General features: G+C 43.7%; 1 protein-coding gene across 2 annotated transcripts in view; it reads right to left on the reverse strand.

The window, feature by feature from the left end:
- Positions 1-1,520: 1,520 nt before the first annotated feature.
- Positions 1,521-19,279, reverse strand: part of LOC118769808 (lysyl oxidase homolog 3B-like) — a 37,941-nt gene continuing 20,182 nt past the window's right edge. Inside the window, exons 5-15 of one of the 2 annotated variants that reach the window (XM_036517135.1) lie at positions 12,819-13,026; positions 12,097-12,277; positions 7,956-8,110; positions 6,953-7,123; positions 6,135-6,290; positions 4,543-4,702; positions 3,799-4,042; positions 3,251-3,366; positions 2,846-2,982; positions 2,314-2,425; positions 1,521-1,716 (exon numbers count right to left, since the gene is read on the reverse strand). In XM_036517135.1, coding sequence (XP_036373028.1) covers positions 1,643-1,716; positions 2,314-2,425; positions 2,846-2,982; positions 3,251-3,366; positions 3,799-4,042; positions 4,543-4,702; positions 6,135-6,290; positions 6,953-7,123; positions 7,956-8,110; positions 12,097-12,277; positions 12,819-13,026 — 1,714 coding nt within the window. In that variant the 3' untranslated portion in view covers positions 1,521-1,642. The remainder of the gene's footprint in view (positions 1,717-2,313; positions 2,426-2,845; positions 2,983-3,250; positions 3,367-3,798; positions 4,043-4,542; positions 4,703-6,134; positions 6,291-6,952; positions 7,124-7,955; positions 8,111-12,096; positions 12,278-12,818; positions 13,027-19,279) is intronic. The other variant, XM_036517134.1, reaches the window with a different exon arrangement.

The following is a 19,279-nucleotide window of genomic DNA, read 5'->3' on the forward strand; positions in this document are numbered from 1 at the left end:
TCAGAGAATGCACCACATGCAAGGCAGAGACAGTTCACACACTCCCTGTACAAGACGGAAGCGGTTCACGCACTTCCTGGTTTCGCTTTATTTTCGTCTGATTGGTTTAGCAAATGGATGTCCAATATGGCCCACGTTTCCTTTGTCGTGAAAGGTGAGCATTAATAGTGAATGAATCTATTTGTTACTCCACATTCTTGAGCACATGGAAATGGACAATAAATACATTCAGTAAAATGGTTAATTTCAAAGGATACAGTTCCAAATAAACCAAACAAAACAAACAAAAAAAAGATTGAAAAAAAAAATCAGCACCATAACAGGTTGTCTTTCAAACCCTTTTCTGCAGCGAGGGAAGATTTAGCTGATATTTACATAGAGGGCACAGAGGACTGTACGGTTCACACAGTTCTCGTACGGTATTCCATAGATATATGGTAAAGGTGCATGGCTTGTTATGCCGTTTTCTGACGTTTCCTAGACAAAGAGGTTTCAGTGCAGGAAGAGTGACATGAAAAGTGAATGGTGTGTTTCCTTCCTCTCAAAACATCTATGTGGCAGCTTGCTACCAAGGTAAAGTAGGGCTTTGTCAGTGACAAGACCACAGTATGAAGCCACAGACACCTTGAGTCTCAGATACTGGTTTTCTGCTCAATATCACACAGATCCTCTGGTCAAAAGAATGGCACCTACTTTTTTTTTTTTTTTTTTTGCACGAGGAATGCCATACTGTGCCGAACAAGCATCCTTTGCTGGTCTGTTACATTCCCTCTGTTTAAAGATGGCTTAAAAACCAGTCTCACTGCACTGACGCCTACATAGCTTTTTATATCAGCATTCAGTGGGCCGGACATGTGAACAGTGACTCGAGCGGCACCACCACCATTATACCATAATGCTTCTAACACAAGATGAATTCATATACTCAAATTGCAGGCATAGTCCTGTTGTGGTAGGTGACCATCTCTCTCCCCACTCCAACATAGAACACTGCACTTGATTGACAGAGACATTAAGAGAAGTCCCACTAAGGTCTCTGGATAAATCAAACCTAAAAAAAACCCAACCAGGTTAATATCTCATTATATTCATAGCTCATTTACAAACATTCACTCTTAATACAGACTGTGCATTAGTAATCGTACAAAAACTTGAACATACGGTTGCATGAAATCTCTTAAGTAGCACGCTTTCCAGCTTGGAAGTATATACACTAAGCTGCATGTTTTGTAATGTTAGGAGAGGAAAGAAAAATAGGTCTGTTTCAATGAATAAAGGATCACTAAGTATTCAAGTAAAATACTGCTTGCAAGTCTGACACATTCACTGGGTGAAGCGATCGCACAGCCCTCTGACAAGGCAAATGCTTTAGCTAGGATAGCGACAAAATGATATACTGCTGCAGCCCAGAGCTTATTATCAGTTCACCATTAACTGGGCTCTCTTTTTTGACTTGTTGGTGTCTTTCAGGGAAGGATTCAAATTAGGTGGTTTAAGGAGAGGGGGGTGGGGGGGTGGGGGTGGGGGGATGGGGTTGGCTGCCGGACACACAGAAATCTAATTCGGTGCTGAAACGGTGAGCACCTGGGCCCATTGCTTTGCTAGGCATTTGGAGCGGCTCTTCCGAGCCCTTGTGCCGGATTTAGGAGATCTGGTTGTTGTGCTGCCCAGGGTACTTTTCGAACCTCCTTTCAGCCTCGTCGCTGAAGGCATCACCTGTGGGTGGAAGGAAATGGGGGTAAAATCTAGCGCCAGAGGTACTACAGAGATATTACAACTTTCAGCCCACATGTCAAACTCATTCACACCATGAATCTCTTTACCATTAATTATAAATCTGGCACTATTAGTTGCCATTTTTAATTTTAGCTAGCATAAAGTCTGATGCAAACAAGCTGTCTGAGCACTGCAGTGCTGGATGGGAATGTCTTATGGTGGGTATATGCAGTCAGTAATTCTAAATTATAAACTACTTTGAGATTCTTTGTTGAAAGACATTGTATCCATGCAATAATATAAAGTTATATATTAAACTGCCCAACACAACAGATGTTAATTTTGCTTTAGTAATGTGCTCTACTACCATGCTTATGTGCTAGCCATTTGGGACTCAACAGGTCTGATATATATATATATATATATATATATATATCTTCCAAAGCATTTAGCCTTGGCACCTAAAACAATGTTAAATGTTTGATGCAAGATTCTAAATTCCTTGACAAAAGGCAGTTTTTGATATGAAAGGTACACTGTGCTGTGAGACGAGCCAACCATCCCCCAGCTCATCACCAAAGCGATGAAACGGCTTACCGATGTGACAGTTGTGCAGCCAAATGCGATGGCCGTCGTATTTGCAGTTGCATTTCATGGCGTTGTTGGTGAAGTCGCTCTCCGCGACCTCGTAGTTGGGGTTGATCACAACCTGGGAGTCGGGGAGGGGAAAGAACAGAGAGGGGGGAGGGAGAGGGAACAGCCACACATTACTGCTCTGAGTTCATTCTCTGCCCCAGTCGTCCCCTCTGTGGTTGTCCCCCACCAGCATTGTAAATGGTAGATATTTACTTTGCGAACTGTTGTCCTTATATTTACCCACATTGTTGAACCTATTTATACTGATACATACTTTATACTGATACATAGCACTGGGGTCGTAATGTACACGGGTACGTTATGAAAGAGTGCTGTGCTTTACCAAAACTCTTTACTGACACTTTACAGAAGTCTCTCATCTGTGAACCCATGACCTTCTACTCAGTGTCCCGAATTCTCCCCCGCGCTGCAATCACCCGTGAGAGGCCTCTCCGCACTGGCAGATTCTGTCAGCGCCAGGCATCCGGTTTACCTGTAAGATGTAATTTCCTGGCTTGACGTCAGTGATGTCAATCCACTGGCAGTCGATGTCATGGCGATACAGGTCCCAGCAGCCCACCGTGATGCCCTGCTCACCGAAGTTGGCGCACTCGTAGCGCTTAGCAACGCCTGCCACAGGGGATACAAGGACAAATTAGAGCACAGCGATCCAGGAGAACCTACGAGCCATCAGACAGTTATTTGCCATAGAATCCCCATACTCCATAAGGTTATAACTCCTTCTTAGAATTCTAGTAGGTGTTGAAAAATGTAAAATCTCTTTTCCTTTGTGAAAGAAACTGTCTACATCTGTGAATGCTGAAACTGGCACGCTCAAAGTGAGGTTCCTCCTAAAAATGTGACTTGAAAAAAAACTTAATGAAAAAACTAGTCCTACCTTCCTGGCACTCGCTGTCTTCCAGACAGAAGCTGGCTTTGTGTCCTTCAGCCACCTTGGTCCCATTGACAGACAGCAGGTCATAGTGTGTGAAGATGTCCATGCTGTGGTAATGCCTAACAGGTTTACAAACACAGTGAGGCCATGCAACAGAAGAGAAACATCCACACAAGGCAGAAAACTATTCCTGGGGGTATGGAGGGATGCTAAATTCAGATTTGAAAAGACACCTTCTCAGCAGAAGTTCAGACTGAGAGGTGACACACAGGTCACCAGGTTTATTCACCTGCTGAAGTTCATATTATAGCTAGTGATTTTCCTGCACTTTCACCATTTTATTTAGTGTATAACTGTTTATATTTATGTTCACTTAATTACCGGAAATGGTTCACTTCTCAGTAACTGTGCTAAGCAGCGGGTAGAGGCAAGCGAACCGTGACAAACAAAAACACCAGCATGTTTTGGCTTGTCAGAGGCGTCACGCTTCCTGTTGTGCAAACAGTAGCGCAGCGGCACAGACGTGTGAACGGACCGCTCGGCGTACTTACGCGTGGCAGGCGTGCCACACCCAGGAGTGGCGCCCGGCCTTGGGGCGGAAGTCGGCGCGGCCGATGTTGTGGATCTGGGAGGAGAAGCGCAGCAGGCGGCGGTGGCCGTAGGGCCAGTTGGCCTTGGCGGCCGACTTGGAGAGGCAGTCCTCCTCGGCCGCGCAGTACAGCATGTGCAGGGGCCGGTCCTCGATGTAGACCGTCTGCTGGACCAGCGGGGCGTTCAGGATCAGGTCGGAGGCCGCTGGGAAGCAAGCGAGAGGCAGCCACGGCACAGTCAAAATGAATCTCCGCAATAGTTTGGTTAATATCAAAGCCAGCTAATGTTATAATCTGCGGACAGTGTATTCCAAATAAAAGCCTAATACCATGAATGTTGTTTTAGGATGAGATATTCTTAAATGACTCTCTCTCTGATTTCTGAGAATAAATAAGAATAAAGTATAGTAAAATATGAAAAAAAAATCTAGTTAAAAAAGCATAACCCCAGAAACTGTTTCATAAAACACAAAAACCCTTTATAAAATGTCTCAAGCACATGCTAATGTGAAGCCAGTTATGCTGAGAACCTTTCTTTCAATAACCATTTTCAGACTGCTTGAAAATCTGTTTGTAGACCACACCATGAAACTGGGGAAGAGCACAGGGATTCCCCCAGCGGTGCTGAGCTGAGCTGCTCTTTAGACTTCACTAGTAAGGCCAGGTGCAGATTCTGTCTGTTCCTGTGTGCCCGTGGTCACTCACTCTCGGAGCAGATGACCCCCGCAGAGAAACGCGGAGCGGCCTTCTGGCAGCTGAAGACCTTGTGGTGCTGACAGTGGCTGAGCGCCATCTCGTCCCCCGTGCACCTCACCCCGCTCATCACCATCTCCGTCACGTTGCTGCTGTCCCAGTACCATGTTTCCTTGGCGACATCCACAAACACAGGTGGGTTAGGGGGGAGATGAGACCATCAAGCACATCTGCCTTTTTGGCTATTTTAATGGCCAGTGAAAAAGGAGGTAATCACTGATGAATCAGTGCTTATGTCTTTATGTCTTACATAAAGGTGAGAAAGGTGAGAAATAAAATCACATGCCAGCGCAAACGATTTTGGGAAGGAAGGAGGCACAGTACAGACTGTGAATGTTTCCATCTTTAATAGTCAACTTTGAATGTAAGATGTGGCTATAACATAATAGACTGCAGCCAGGAGGCACAGCTCTGATTTAGGGGACTTCAATCCTGCTATCAAAAGGCACAGGCCCTGAACACTCAAATTGAAGAAGTAAGACAAAAACAGACCAAGAAAACAATAAATTTTAAACTAAAAATCCAAAACAGAGATGCAGCATGAATGTAAAGTAATGTGATGCAATGGTTATGTTGACTATGTTATCTTATTTGGCAATCATTAACTTTTAAAAATATTGTCTAAAACAGTTTAAACAATAGAAGATAAATGGATCAAGCGGCTGCAGGCAAATAAACCTCAAGCTCTGCTCAAACAGACAGGGCTGTGAATACCATCAAGCCTCTTTTTCCCCGAAACGATTTCCCCTGGATAGAGTGAAAACACAGTGGTGCTTCTCAGAAATAATGACAGCATAGTTATATATACATCTGATCCAGCGTCGTGCGTCACAAACTGCCAGACTGTGGAAAACAGTTGAACACAGTTTCCATAGCATCCAGGGCTGTACAATACATTATGTACTATGTATTCATAGGCAATATAGCTTTATAAGGGGTAGTGTGCAATACAGCTGAACATAAATTTGTACACAGCTTGTCTTCATAATGATTTGTCTACAATGCTGCTTTATATATTGTGAATTTATAAACAACCGTATCTTTATAAGGGTAATATTCTTAAGGGTTGATAAACTGATATTATAATATTTCCCATTATAGTCACCCTGATAGCATAAAATGTGTCATATTTTCGGTTCCTTTCTTTCATCTACATCAGACAACAGAATATGTGACAATTACTTCCTTTGATGTATTACCAGTGTTATTGATTTCAGTATCCACAACTGTCATTTTGTTTTCACTTTAAATAACAGCACAATGACATAACCCAGTAATTTTCCACTGTGTGCTGTGAGTGTGTGTAGGTGTGTATATGTTTGATACATTTAAAAGACCTGCGTGCTGAGCATGCGCATATATGTGTGTGTACGTGTGGTACATTTAGAAGGTCTGCCTGGGTCTGCAGTCTGGGTCTTGTGTTTTGTATTTCATGTGTTTATGCATGCATATGTGTGTATGTGTGTAAGACCTTGGTGTTGTATGCTGTGTTTGTCTTGCTGCCTGTCTTATGTGTGTGCGTACCTTCCCAGGGTCTTACTCACAGTGATGGCATGCATGGAGTACCCCAGCCCTAGCTGCCGACAGGCCACCATGGCCTCTTTAGTGGTCCATCCATCACTGCATACAGTGCCCCACTTGGACCCAACCTTAACCTCCACCCGACCCTCGAAATTCGTCCGTCCACCGACGATCCGGATCTGCAGAAAGGCCCTACAGGACGTCAGCATGCTGTGACCCTGATTCTACACCCTGACCCTTCAAAAACCTTCCCCTCCAACATACTCTGCGGACCCTGTCACCCTCCGCAACAGAACTGACTGTGTGCAAGGCCAAGTCACCGACGGTGTTTCCTTACTGACCGAAATCAGATACACAGCTGTGTGCAATCAAAACATCACCAGGGACAAAGCCAATGAATTGTGCAACCCAAGGTGAGTTTTGATATGGAAGTCTTAATGGAGTACGCCAGACCCCATAGGCTTAGAGCACAACTGAGGATATCTCCAGTTGTTGGAAGGTAATGATGAAAGAGGGCACTGATTTAGTGGTGGAGGTTAAAGATACTGATCTTGTGGCAAAACTTAAGCAAAGATTAGCTGTGTGGTGGAGGTAAAGGGAAGGCTGACTGTGATTCAGAAGTTCAGACATCCAGTTACACTCTTCCCACACAGCACGCCGCACTCCAGACAAAATATCCGATTGATCCAATGAAGGAAAACACTCTCCTTTGAGACGGCCGTCACATACTGCGTTTCTGAGAGTGAGGCTTGCTCGCTTCAGTGTTAGACGACGAGTTAGCGGTCAAAGGGCAGAGCTTCTACACCCCCCCGGTAGGGTTTGGTGGGGGGGGGTTACCTACTTGCAGGCCGTGGTTAGCGTAGCCCAGCCCCAGCTGCCTGCACACCACCATGGCCTCTCGTGTGCTCCAGCCCTCTCCACAGATCAGCCCCCAGCCCTGCGTCCCGTTGGCGTCCGTGGTCACCACCTCCACCCGGCCCTCGTAACGGGTGCGCCCCCCCGTGATGCGGATCTGTGCAGGGCAAGTGGGGGGGGGGGGGGGGGGGGGGATTAAAGCTGAGCGGGGCTAGAACCGAAAACCTGTCAGCTTGGGATTCAAACATAGCCTGGCTGGACTCATAGACTGGCTTGACTACTTACTGAACGAGCAGCAAGGCATGTTGGGAATCAGGGTTTCCAGTAAGCTTGCCAGTAAGCATAAAGCATTTGCTGTTTGTTTAACGTGAGCATGAATTAATTAGCATTAGCATTTTACACAAGAGTTGTGGAGGTGAAAGTGCGCAGCTGACTTTCCTCATGGTGAACCACAGTCAGCGAGCTAATCATGACCACTGTAAAAAAAAGCACTGGCATCCATTTCTTTCGTTTCTTTCAGCTATTACACTTGAAAGGTACCAAAGCACACAAATTTAAATGCGTTAAAATGATGTGTAGTTTTAAGGATGCATAAAGATAGAATAGCTAACTAATTACCCACACATGATTTCTGTAAAGTAAAAAAAATCAGTCAAAATATTTCAAGAGCAAACGTAACTATTTTGAACAAGGGTCAAACATATTAAGCATATTACCTTCCCACTATGACCCAAGAGAGATTAATTCAGATACGCTGCCAGACAAAGCCTGCCTCTGATTTAAATGAAAAACAAACAGTTTCTGCACATTCAGTTCTAGATCTGCTTGAGGAGACAGGGGTGATTCATTCTGACGTGGTCTGAGGTTACAAACAGCCCGTGCCTTTACAACAATGCACTTGCTCGCATTACGTTAACCCCTGAGAAACGCTGCACCAGCGCCGCGTGTGAGGTGGGACGACGTGGACAGCAGGTGAGGCGTTTTCTGACCGTGTTCTCGAAGGCCATGTAGGGCACGTTGCACCGCACGGACGCGTCCTCGGCGTGCTGGCAGTTCTCCGACGTGATGTTCTTGTAGCGGCAGTTCCAGATCGACCTCTCCTGACCGGTGCACTGAACCTCGTTCATGTGGATGGGACCCATTCCTGCGGACATCACGACACAGCTGCTCAGCACCTGGGGATGACCTCACAGCACTGTCTGGCTTCTCCGTATGATTGATGTCCACTCCGAGGCACAGCGATGAAGGAGCCAGAGCACTGACTTCCCTCACATATGGTACAGAGAGCATGCTGTTTAGCAGTAGCATGTTTTTTTTTAGCTATTTATATGTGTGTATTACAAAAACCTGTCTTCTGAAGGATACTTCAGATATTTAACATACACAGGCCTAGTGGGCATAGTGATTAAGGACCAGGACTTTTAACCAAAAGAGTGGCTGCAAAACTGCACCTAAACTCAACTGCTTCAGTAAATACATCACATAGAAAAGGGGGTGGTATCAAAAATAATAATCATAATCCTAATCAATAATCATAACCACACTTATCATAGCAATAAAAACAACAATACTACTACTAATAATAATAATTTCACGAGTGTTTTCCTCCACAAGGCTAATAATGTTACATTTTTCATTGTAAAATTGAAGTCTTACTTTAGTTCACAGTTGAAGAGAAGTAACTGTAATTACTATACTTAACACCAAACTGTCCCCTGCTTGGTGGACATATACACACACTGAGAAAAATGTTGAATATGTGTCAGGAGTTGAAAGTGCAATGGGGCCTTGGAAAGTCTCGTGGCTTTGTAATTCTCCACCTACCTCATGTTTACAAACCTAAGAAAAGATTAATGTAGTATATACCCCCTCTGCCAACCCATAACCCTGTACAACTAGACTGTGTGCCTAAAACCATCTGTGCTGTGTGCTACAGTACATCTGAAAATAGCCCCCTTGTTTGCTCAAGAGGGCAGCTATCCAACCCCAAATGGAATACCTATGGTCCTCTGGGTAGAGCCTTTTAATAAGATAAACTTCAGCTCATGTAATGAAATCCAGCCGGTTTCCAAAGTGAGGATCCTGTCTGTAGAATGTGCTGACTGATGGGATTATAATCATGGGTAGCTTCTCTGATGCAGGTCATTTAAAGGGCACCTCCTGTAGAATTGTTTTTATATGGTCAAAAATATAACTTAACAAATAATACCTGATCAACAAAGCAGGTTTTTAGACAAGATTATTTAAACCTACTCAGATGTAGGTTATTGATTATATAGATTCTCACACTGATTTGCTCAGATAAGAAGACAAATAAAGAAGTGGAGGCAAGAAATTCCTGGATAAAAAAGGGAAGATACTGTAGTTCATAGGAACCAATTGCAGAGCACTTTGTTTTTAAATGAACTGTCATGAAGACAGAATAACTTGAGACAGAGGCTAAAGAGCAGAATTTCCCTCCCTCGCATTAGAATTGCTCTGTTACCCTGGCTGGTTAATCTCTGCTACCCAATAGAGGTCGCTGTAGGATCCCAAGTTTGACACTGCTCTACGGAGCAATGTACCTTAGTATATCAGCTCCAGAAATCCAGTCTGTATACATGGATTATGAAATATGTAAAACTGTAAGGAATTCCAAAATGCGTCAGATACGGACATCTGGTGAGTGCAGCCATGATGTTATGCACTGACAGGCATTGACAAGCATCCTCGTTTCTGTCCGAGAGGAACTTGTGCCTCCCGGGGTGCACCTTCAAACTCCAGCAATGTTTAGAACCACTCATTCACTTCTCCTCTAAGACCACAACAGAGCCTGGACTTCCACCAGCTTCCCCTACAGGTCCAAGAAAGTCCTTCCATTTGTTGCACAACTGGGATGCTTGACGTGTTGAAAGATGAAAGCACTGACTCACTGACTAATGTAAACTGCAGACATGTGTGTTTACCCTGAACAAATTCAAAAATCTCTGCGCTTGCGCCTTCTGAATCGGTAATGGCAGTCTGTGAGGCAGATGCTGCTTTATTTTTTTTCATCCCATGATGTCACTGTTTTCCCTGCGGCGCTTCGTGCTGTTTATTCCACAGAAAACAGCAGGGAGGCATAGAACGGCACGCTTCCCCAACCAGAGTTCCCCCTCCAACAATTAATTTATTCAGCTTAACTCATGTATTCACCGTCGCACTGTCGCCACACTACACTTCGTATTGCTCACGTGATTTTGGGGCAGGTCTCTAAACCGGTCGGCGAGGCGATTGAGTAATTCTCCCCCTGCAAGGCGACCTTCTGCCACACTAGGCGATTTCACAGAGGAGGAAGCGGCACCTGGTGACAGCAGGGGGGGCAACATGTATGCCACCTATTCACTATAATAGAAAGTCACTGCATTTTTTTTTTTTTTGACCGAGCGTCAAAGTGGAGTGGAGTGGAAGGCATGAGAGATTGAAGTTGCAGAAACACTGCCACCTAGTGGCACAGTCAAAGCCACCTTGTACAGTCCGGCCTCCTTGCCTGTCGCAGATCCTCCACCTGACACCAGTGTGCTCAGCTCCTCTTTCCAGGAAGCCGGCTCTGTGCGTGCGCCTCTGCACGTTTGCTCTTGGAAAGCCCCGGTCCTGCGCTCTCAGCAGCAGACGGCGGCGTTTCCGAGGCTTCTCCTTGTCTCACAGGCAGAGCAGCCGGCGAATGAGTCTGTAAGGAGCGGATGCCAACGCGTAGCCTAGCTTCTTTGACACAGCGCAGCACCTGCCAGCTTCACTGAGTCACTACCCTCTGAGTAACTTCAGCATTACCATGCTTGTGTTTTTTATGTGTCATCCATTGTCAGGGCTCAGAGGCAATGGTGGCCAAGCTCAGGCCTCGAAAGATGGGACAAGTTGCCAGTACAGTGGAGCGTACAGCGGACCTGTTCCATCTCTTGCCTTGGCTTTTCCTCACATATTAAGTCATCTGCTTTCAGAAAGCATCAAAGTTTCATCTATGTCACAGAAACAGAAAAAGATGAAGAGCTGCAGTCCAGAGACAGAAACTGCTGCTACATCAAGCCAAATCATCTGAGAAAAGACTGCATGAATTACCACACAAAACAATAAAGACATAACTAGTGACAGCATGAAACCAAAGTCTCACGAGTCTTTCGAATACTTAAAGTGAGTCAGCTCTCACAGACAAATGACTCTTTCAAGTTGACTGACAAGAGCTGGCTTCAAATTCGAAGCACAGTATGACTTCCAAGAAATATTTCGATTAGATAGACATAGTGAACTAAGACCTTTGTCTCTGATTCATATCCAACACCTCACCATAAAGTGGAGCTGAATTTATACTGTGAACTTCAGAAAAAGAGTGATGTCAATTCACATACAACCTGATGTCAATTAAATTACAATCTGCTCAGCTGTAATTGAAATATGTGTATAAAGCAAGAAAGGTCTCCTTCCATTGGCCATGACGTTTTCACACACTCTGAAGGGGACCAATCACCTGTGACGGTCAGGAATCTGACGCTTTGGCATTAGGGCCATACTGTTAGCTGTAATTTGAGACCTGGTGTAAAATTCCAGGTAAGATATGGTCTCTGTGCCAGTAATTCAGGTGCACCTGGTGTTGGATGCTGTATGCTACCCTGGATCAACTGGTTGGAGCTTAAGATGAGTCCTGTATCGGGACTGAAGCAGCCCGATGTGCAGATGCACTCGGGAGTGGACACCAGTCCAGCCTCCTGGCTTTGCTCCAGATGGAAACCCAGCTGTATAAACGGTCCTACCACCCGTTAGCCACTTTGAGTGCTGGTGTGAGCAAACTGAGTCAGTAACAGTTGTTTGACAGCAAGGGTGTGTTTGTGTGTATTTGCATGTGTGTGTGCGTGTGCGCGTGTGTATGTGCATGCATGGGTGTGTGTGTGTGTGGGGGGGGAGAGTGTTGTGTGTGTATGCGTGTGTGTGTGTGGGGGGGGAGATGGGGGGGAGTGTGTATGCGTGTGTGTGTGTGTGTATGTGTGTGTGTGTGTATGTGAGTGTGTGTGTGGGGGGGGTGTTGTGTGTGTATGCATATGTGTGTGTGTGTGTGTGTGTGTGTGTGTGTGTGTGTGTGTATGTGTGTATGTGTGCGTGTGGGGGGTATTGTGCTCTCACCCTGGCCCATGCGCGCCCCCGTCAGGGCCTCCTTGGCACTGCCGAAGCCCAGCTCCCGGCACACCACGCTGGCGGAGTGCAGGTTCCAGCGGTCATCGCACACCGTCCCCCACTCATTGTTCTTCAGCACCTCCACGCGCCCTTCCCCAAACCTCGCACCCCCCTTCAGCCTCACCGTGCTCTGCGGGAGACAGACGGCCCATGGAGGGCGTTATTAAGCACCCCAGAGTGGAGCACCCAAAGGAGCACAAATAGACATTCCTGTAGAAGCCATTCCCATCTTTTAGTGCCACACGGTGGCACATGCAATTCATGACATCTCACTTTGTTAAGCGTTCTGAGGAAAGGTAAAAGAACATTTTAAAAACGGAAAACATTTTGCACATTATCTTGCAAAAGAAACCCTCTGTGTGAGTTTCATTTACCAAAATTTGAAAAGTTTGTAAATAAACATTCACAAGTGGCTGTGTGTTATTACCTAGAATTTTTAATGTAGTCAATTGTGTGGCATTTCCCTTATAAATAAGGAATTTTTGCCACATTGACAGCACATGTATCTCTGCTCTGATGTTACAGATGACTTCCATCGACTGCCACAGGTTATTCATACAGGTCATTAACTCGTTCAACTCAAAATTTCAAAATTCTGCTTTACCTATCAAAGAACACCCTCTGCCCTCAAATCACACACTTAAACACAAACACACGAACACAGACGTTACCGTTGTTTTGACCTTCTTCTTCTGGCTGCTGGCTTGTGAGTACTGTGGGCCGGGCACACAGCTGACCACGGCAGGCATGCCGCCCTCACAGGGGGCACTGGCGTTCCCCTTTCCGAATTCCATGGGGCAGGTGGACAGGTGCACCTCGGTCCCCAGGCAAGCCACCGAGTGTATGAGGTAGTGGTGCTGCTGTCTCTCCATAAACAGCCTGAGAATGGGGGGGGGTTGGGAACTGTGAAGTAAGCCCTCATCACAACAGATCTCAGATCAGCCTTTACAGTGAAGCTGTCGTCACACCAGATTAGTGAAGCCCTAGTTACAACTGATGTCAGATCAGCCCTTAGAGCAAAGCTCTCATTACAACAGTTCTCAGATCAGCTAGCTCCAACAGGACTAATGTGATATGGCAGCACTGTAGCTTACACTTGCAAGTCCAGGTCAGATTTCACTTAAAAATCCTTGCAAGAGGAAATATGTTCCACAGCTAAATGACAGTGACATAAAGTGAAACAATGACTACACGTCATAAACAGCAATGTAGTTTAGGCTGTTGTTTCTTTCAACACATCAGTATTGGCCTATTTACTATATATATAAAAATTCTGTTCAGAACTGGGTTAAAAGTCCTCTTCTTCACTGCTTTGGAATCTTCTGGTTAATTATGTTTTTTTATTCTCAGATGGAAAAAAACATGCTTGTCCATTATCAGCTCTGAGCTATTGCATCAAACACATCAAACTGTTGACTGACCTCCTCTGTCAGAAAATAAAACCCATCAACAGCACATAAATAACATGAAACATGTTCTCCCAGTACTTTCATTGAAACAATGGACCATTTTATACAACTGCATGTCACAAGCACCACCAACATATAAAAATGATCAGATCAGTTTATTCAGTGATATCCTTGGATGTATCAAATGATGCAATATATCAAGCATTTTATCTGCTTCCAGCTTGAGTTGGCATCTCAGTATAATATGTTAAGAACAGACCATGAGCATAGAATTCTGAGCAACAGAATTATCTATATAATTTAATAAAGTGTTAACTAATCAATAGAATTCATATATTTAAATAGCTTTTATAGATCATTGTTAGCCACTATGTTGTCTTCAGTAAGATTTAAGTTTAAGTTGAACTTTTTTCCTACAATAACATCATACAAATGACCTATTCTGCATCTCCATCTCCACATTGTTGCCCAATGATTCTTTTCAGACAACTGAGAGCACTCAAACACACACACACACACACACATACACAACAGATCTAATTTTGCTAGTAGCAAGAACACTCTAATAAACAGTAGTATGGTGGTCTTTGTGACAGTAGGCCTTGAAATGCCTTTGCCACTGTGGGCCAAAGCCCAACAGTAAGGGGAGGCCTGTGCCATACTCAGTAACTGCCCACAGTAACCACTCACACTACTCATTAACTTACAGGTTCTGAAAAGTTACACCACTGCACCGAAACACAGTGGTCCAAAAACCAGCAGGTTCTACAACAGGTTGGTCCACAAGACTGACTGGGAGCTGCCCTATGATTCTGTGTGCTGGCTGTGTCAGTCACTGAGTATGCACACTGCCCGCTCACCAGGCAGGCCCTGGGAAAAGAGAAGGGGCTGAAGGAAGGGTCAAAGGGTGGGGAAAAGAAAACATTAGGCCGTCGACAGAAGTATGTCGTTTTTATCCTGGGGGGGAAAAAAACGGTCAGCCCAATCTCTTCTCAGATTACCTTTTTCCTGCCCCAGAGTCGCTCTGTTTAGAGTTAGATTTAGGTTTAGGTTGGGGAATGGCTTTCTGCCTGAAAGGTAAACATTCATTAGGAATCCGTTTGTAGAGTGACAAAATGGCTTACCAGCCATTTAAAATGACCTGCCCCCAGATAGTTTTTCATGGAAAGCCTTTACACATGCGACACTCCATGTACTAAACACACATACACATGAAAAACACATGAATCACAGAGCAGTACTTTAATTGCACTAAGTACATTTCTGGTTTAAAATTGGTTTTACTGATTACCCAAAGCATTGGCTCTGAATACCTCCTTATTATTCACCAATGACATCAACATGTTTAAGTCATTGAAAATTCTAATTGTATTTCCTCACCAGTGCAATTAAAGTATGTTGAAACATATCTACAACAACGATGACAACACAGTATCTCAGTGTCTGTGATAGATTCTAAAGTCTATGGATCTATAAAAAAAGGACCACATTTTAAAAGGGCACCTTTGGGTTTCCTTTCACAGTACCTAACTGCACCTTGCAAGTTAATTTAACATGCTTATTTCATCGGAACATGAAATTAATTTTTGTTGAAAACATGAAGTATTTGGAAAATTAATATCAAGTAAAGTAATTAGTTTGATGAAGAAAGCATGCACCAAGTCAGTGGCTCTGACAAGGCTGATTAAGAACAAATCCAATCAAACATTGTTTCATTAACATCTAACATATAGACAGAGGTGCTACATTTGGAATCCAGACATTGAACCATCAAAGTCCATTTTAATATAGATGTATAAAACATTGCACTATTCACTTATATTCTTGGATTCGTGGATTCTATGATTCAATCCTTGGACTGTCTGTTTGAATAACAAATTGTTACGTGATTCACCAACGGTGAGGTCGCTGGAATCCTGATTGTTTAAACAGTGAAATGTCCCATTTAAACATCAGCGTAAAGATCCAAGCTCCCACTGGGCAAAAGAAGCTTCCAGACTATATCCATCTACACAGACAGCATTTAATCTGTCAACACAGGAACACTTTTTTAAATGCAACTTTAAAAAACCACTGTGAATTGATTCATCAGGGATAGACGACATTATTCGTTGAGAATCTCCATATTATAAAGCAACTTTGTGTTAACTGGTCCAGATCTTCCTTTCTCCAGCGAAAAGTTACATAAGTTACATAAAAAGACTACCAAATGACAAGTTGACAATTGGTGCAGAAATATATGATTGTGCTCATAAGTATTTAATATATAGGTTGGTGCTAACATTGTAATTTATGTTTGCCTGACAGACCCCCATATCCATGAGTTAACATATGACATGAATGTCTATCACCGTGCTAAAGATTTTAGAACTTCTTATTATATAACACAAGCCTTTTTGTAACGTACTTCTTGTGTAAGTGGCTTGTGTGAGCAGCTGTGGAGCAGATTAAGCGTCTGTCTAACATTAATACTTTGTGAAAGAGCAGAAGTCAAAACTATTTGGAAGCCACTGTCCTTTCAACAAGCCAGCAGACATGATGGTACCACCCCCTGAGACCAAGTAAACAGAACTGTCCCATCACACAGGAATCTGTTACTTGACATGGTTACTAACACAAATACAGACTACAAAAACAGAGATATTGTGCTTTATCCACATGTAACACATGGAACAACAGAATCAAATATTATTATGGTCCTTCTTGAGGGTTTTCACTTCCAGGAAGTGGAACCAGGGTATCTATACGTTAGCGAAGTTTGGTAGCGGTATTGGAAATTCATTTGTTGACTGTTGTTCCATATCTCACGGATCTGGCCAAGCCACACATGGCCACTCAATGCTTCGATTCTCCAGCTGCATCACAACGACTGTTCCGCTTATAGAGCACAAATGACTGTCCATCGAATGGGTGCTTGAATAAGACCACCCAACATTCAACAGCCCAGTGGTATCTGGCACTGCTGATTCATTTATTTTTTTTGAGCCCACTCCTTAAAATCACAAACACAATCACTCATTGCCAATTCACATTTAGCTACTGTACATTCAAAGAAAATGGTCTCATAAGCACGTGATTAATTGTCTAATGCCACATTCATGGCTGTCAACCACTGAATAAAAGCATATTTTGCAGCTTGAGTCATGTGAAAGCATTGAGTTGCCACCGTGAGGTTTGAACGACAGACTAAGATCCTTAGACCAACTATGCAGGACCTGCACAATATCCTACTGAAAGGGTGTCCGCATATTAGGAAGACGGTGACGCTATTATTTTCTAGACTACAGAACAGAAATGCACATAAACACACATGGTCTGTAGGTGGGAAAGCAGCTGTGGCGTTTCCCCCTCAGAATATACCTGGATCCAGCAGAACCGTTACCCTTGGGTTTTGCCTCCGCAGCTCTCTTAATCCGTCTGCAATAGTGAAGCACGGAAGTCTCATCAGCCTGCAGTGCACCCATCATACATCAAAGCAAAACACTGGCTCTGCCGTCCACAGCACTTTTGGGGCACATGCGCCCTGTTCCAGCTTGTGTGTGTACCCCATGAAGTTGGTATTTTTAGAGGAAACCTGAAAAGCAACATCAACCTGGGGCACGTACAAAAAAAAATCAGCGGTCATTAGATCGACTGTGCAACGAATTAGGATGACACTTGAAAAATTATTCAGGCCATAGATGTTCCTCAGATGCCATGACATTTTCTTTCATTAACCCCCCCCCCCCCCCCCCCCCCGCCCCCCACCAACACACACACACACACACACACACACACACACACACACATACACACACACACACGCATGCTTGCAGGCACACAACCACACACTCTTTCCACCAGACAAAAAAAAACAAAAAAACTCATCACATGGCACCATTTCTTTCACTGACTGGATAGTCCTCTAATTCAGAACTGACTGACAGCATTGAAGTAATACTCCACCAAAAAAATAAAATGCCATCAAACATTTCTTTAAAATCTTATTGTGAAATCATAACAGAGAAACTCAAGACTTTGCATATATTTGCTGAAAAAGCAAGAAACACGAATATATTTTGATCTCATATCACATTGGTTTAATACTAGGAGCCCTGATACTGAAACTCTGAGTCTGTAAAACCCCTTAAATAGGAGGAACACTATTAAACATTGTAAGACCCTGTTGAAGCGCGTATTTCTGGCTGAATCTGCAACCACGCCAACATTCCTTTGTGGCGGAATTTCACAGCTCATCACAACACATAACAGTATCATCATGTTCCCTCAGGTCATCCACTGCATATGGAGTCAATCACAATAATGGCAGGGAGCTTGAAAGGAGTCACTGCACCACAAAAGAGGACATAATGGACAATCCAATTCAAAACAACCATGTGCCAACTATGGTCGACAGAGAATAACACAGCATTTATCTATACATACTGGTATACATACCCTGTCATAGTATACATAGTCAAGTCTAGTCTTGATTTGTTAACAGTACACACAGTTCCAAAGTATACACTATTCAAACTATATGTGACAATAATGTCCGCATATAGTTTGAATAGTGTATACTTTGGAACAACTTAGATAATGATCAATAGCTAGCCTCAGGGGGTTAAAGTAAAAATCTCAGCCATGAATGATCTTCCACTGATTTTAAGACAGCTGAAAGCTTCTCTGCAACTAGAACTGCAAAATCACAGACCATCTGCAGACATATAAAATACATCTGCTCAATTTCATGCTCTCTACTTTCACTCAGCCAATTTACAGAGCACCTCTGACATGCTGCCGAGATCAAATATCTGGTTAAAATTTGTATGTGTGTGTGTGTGTGTGCGTGTGTGTATGTGTGTGTTTGTGTGTGTGTGCGTGCATGTGCGTGTGCGCGCATGTGCGTATGTGTGTGTCTGTGTTTGTGCGTGCGTGTGCGTATGTGTGTGTGTGTGCGCGCGCGCGTGTGTGTGAATCTGTTTGTGTTTGCATGTGCGCACATGTAGCAGGGAGTAGCACCACAACCACAGGAGAGAGGCAAACTACTGTCATCACGTTCCATGGATAACAAACATTATTTAAAGCGAAGGTCTGAAGTCTTAAGCACTTCAGTATCACAATTAAGGGCTTACAAGCTGCACAGACCAAGGACTTGGGAACATCTCATGTCTTAAAATAGCAATAGAGTGTTGAAATCATTCGTTAGTGTATGAAAAGCTGCTGTATAGTAAGTGCTTTTTCAAAGCTCACCTATCTTATTTTTCTCATAGCTTAATTTTCCTACTGCACTTCACAGTATGATCATGGACACTCACTCCTGCTCTGTCCCCTCCCTCCTCCATCATAGGCCTGGCGCCAGTTACACGCCTGTAAATATGGCCTGTGTGAGTAAACTGTAAGCTATTTACAATGGCCCTATAGAATGATATTCTGCTGGCTGCTCTCACAAACGAATAAACATTTTATTTATTCTGAACAAGTCAAAAAGATCAGCTTTAAATAAAAAACTTGATTCCTCACAGTTTTTAAGCTTTCCTGAGAAATGGCATCAGTCAGTTATTCAGAACGGATCCAAAGAAACAATTTTTCTGTACATCAAAGCAAATATCTATAAGAAAAGACAAATCATGAAGCCTAGTATTATATGAAAATATGAAACTGACCACACATATAAGGTTTACCTGCTGTTAAAAAGTCTGACAACTAACTTTATGTTGATTCTAATAATTACAGAATCACTT

Source organism: Megalops cyprinoides, chromosome 22 (assembly GCF_013368585.1).
Source record: "Megalops cyprinoides isolate fMegCyp1 chromosome 22, fMegCyp1.pri, whole genome shotgun sequence".
NCBI lineage: Eukaryota > Metazoa > Chordata > Actinopteri > Elopiformes > Megalopidae > Megalops > Megalops cyprinoides.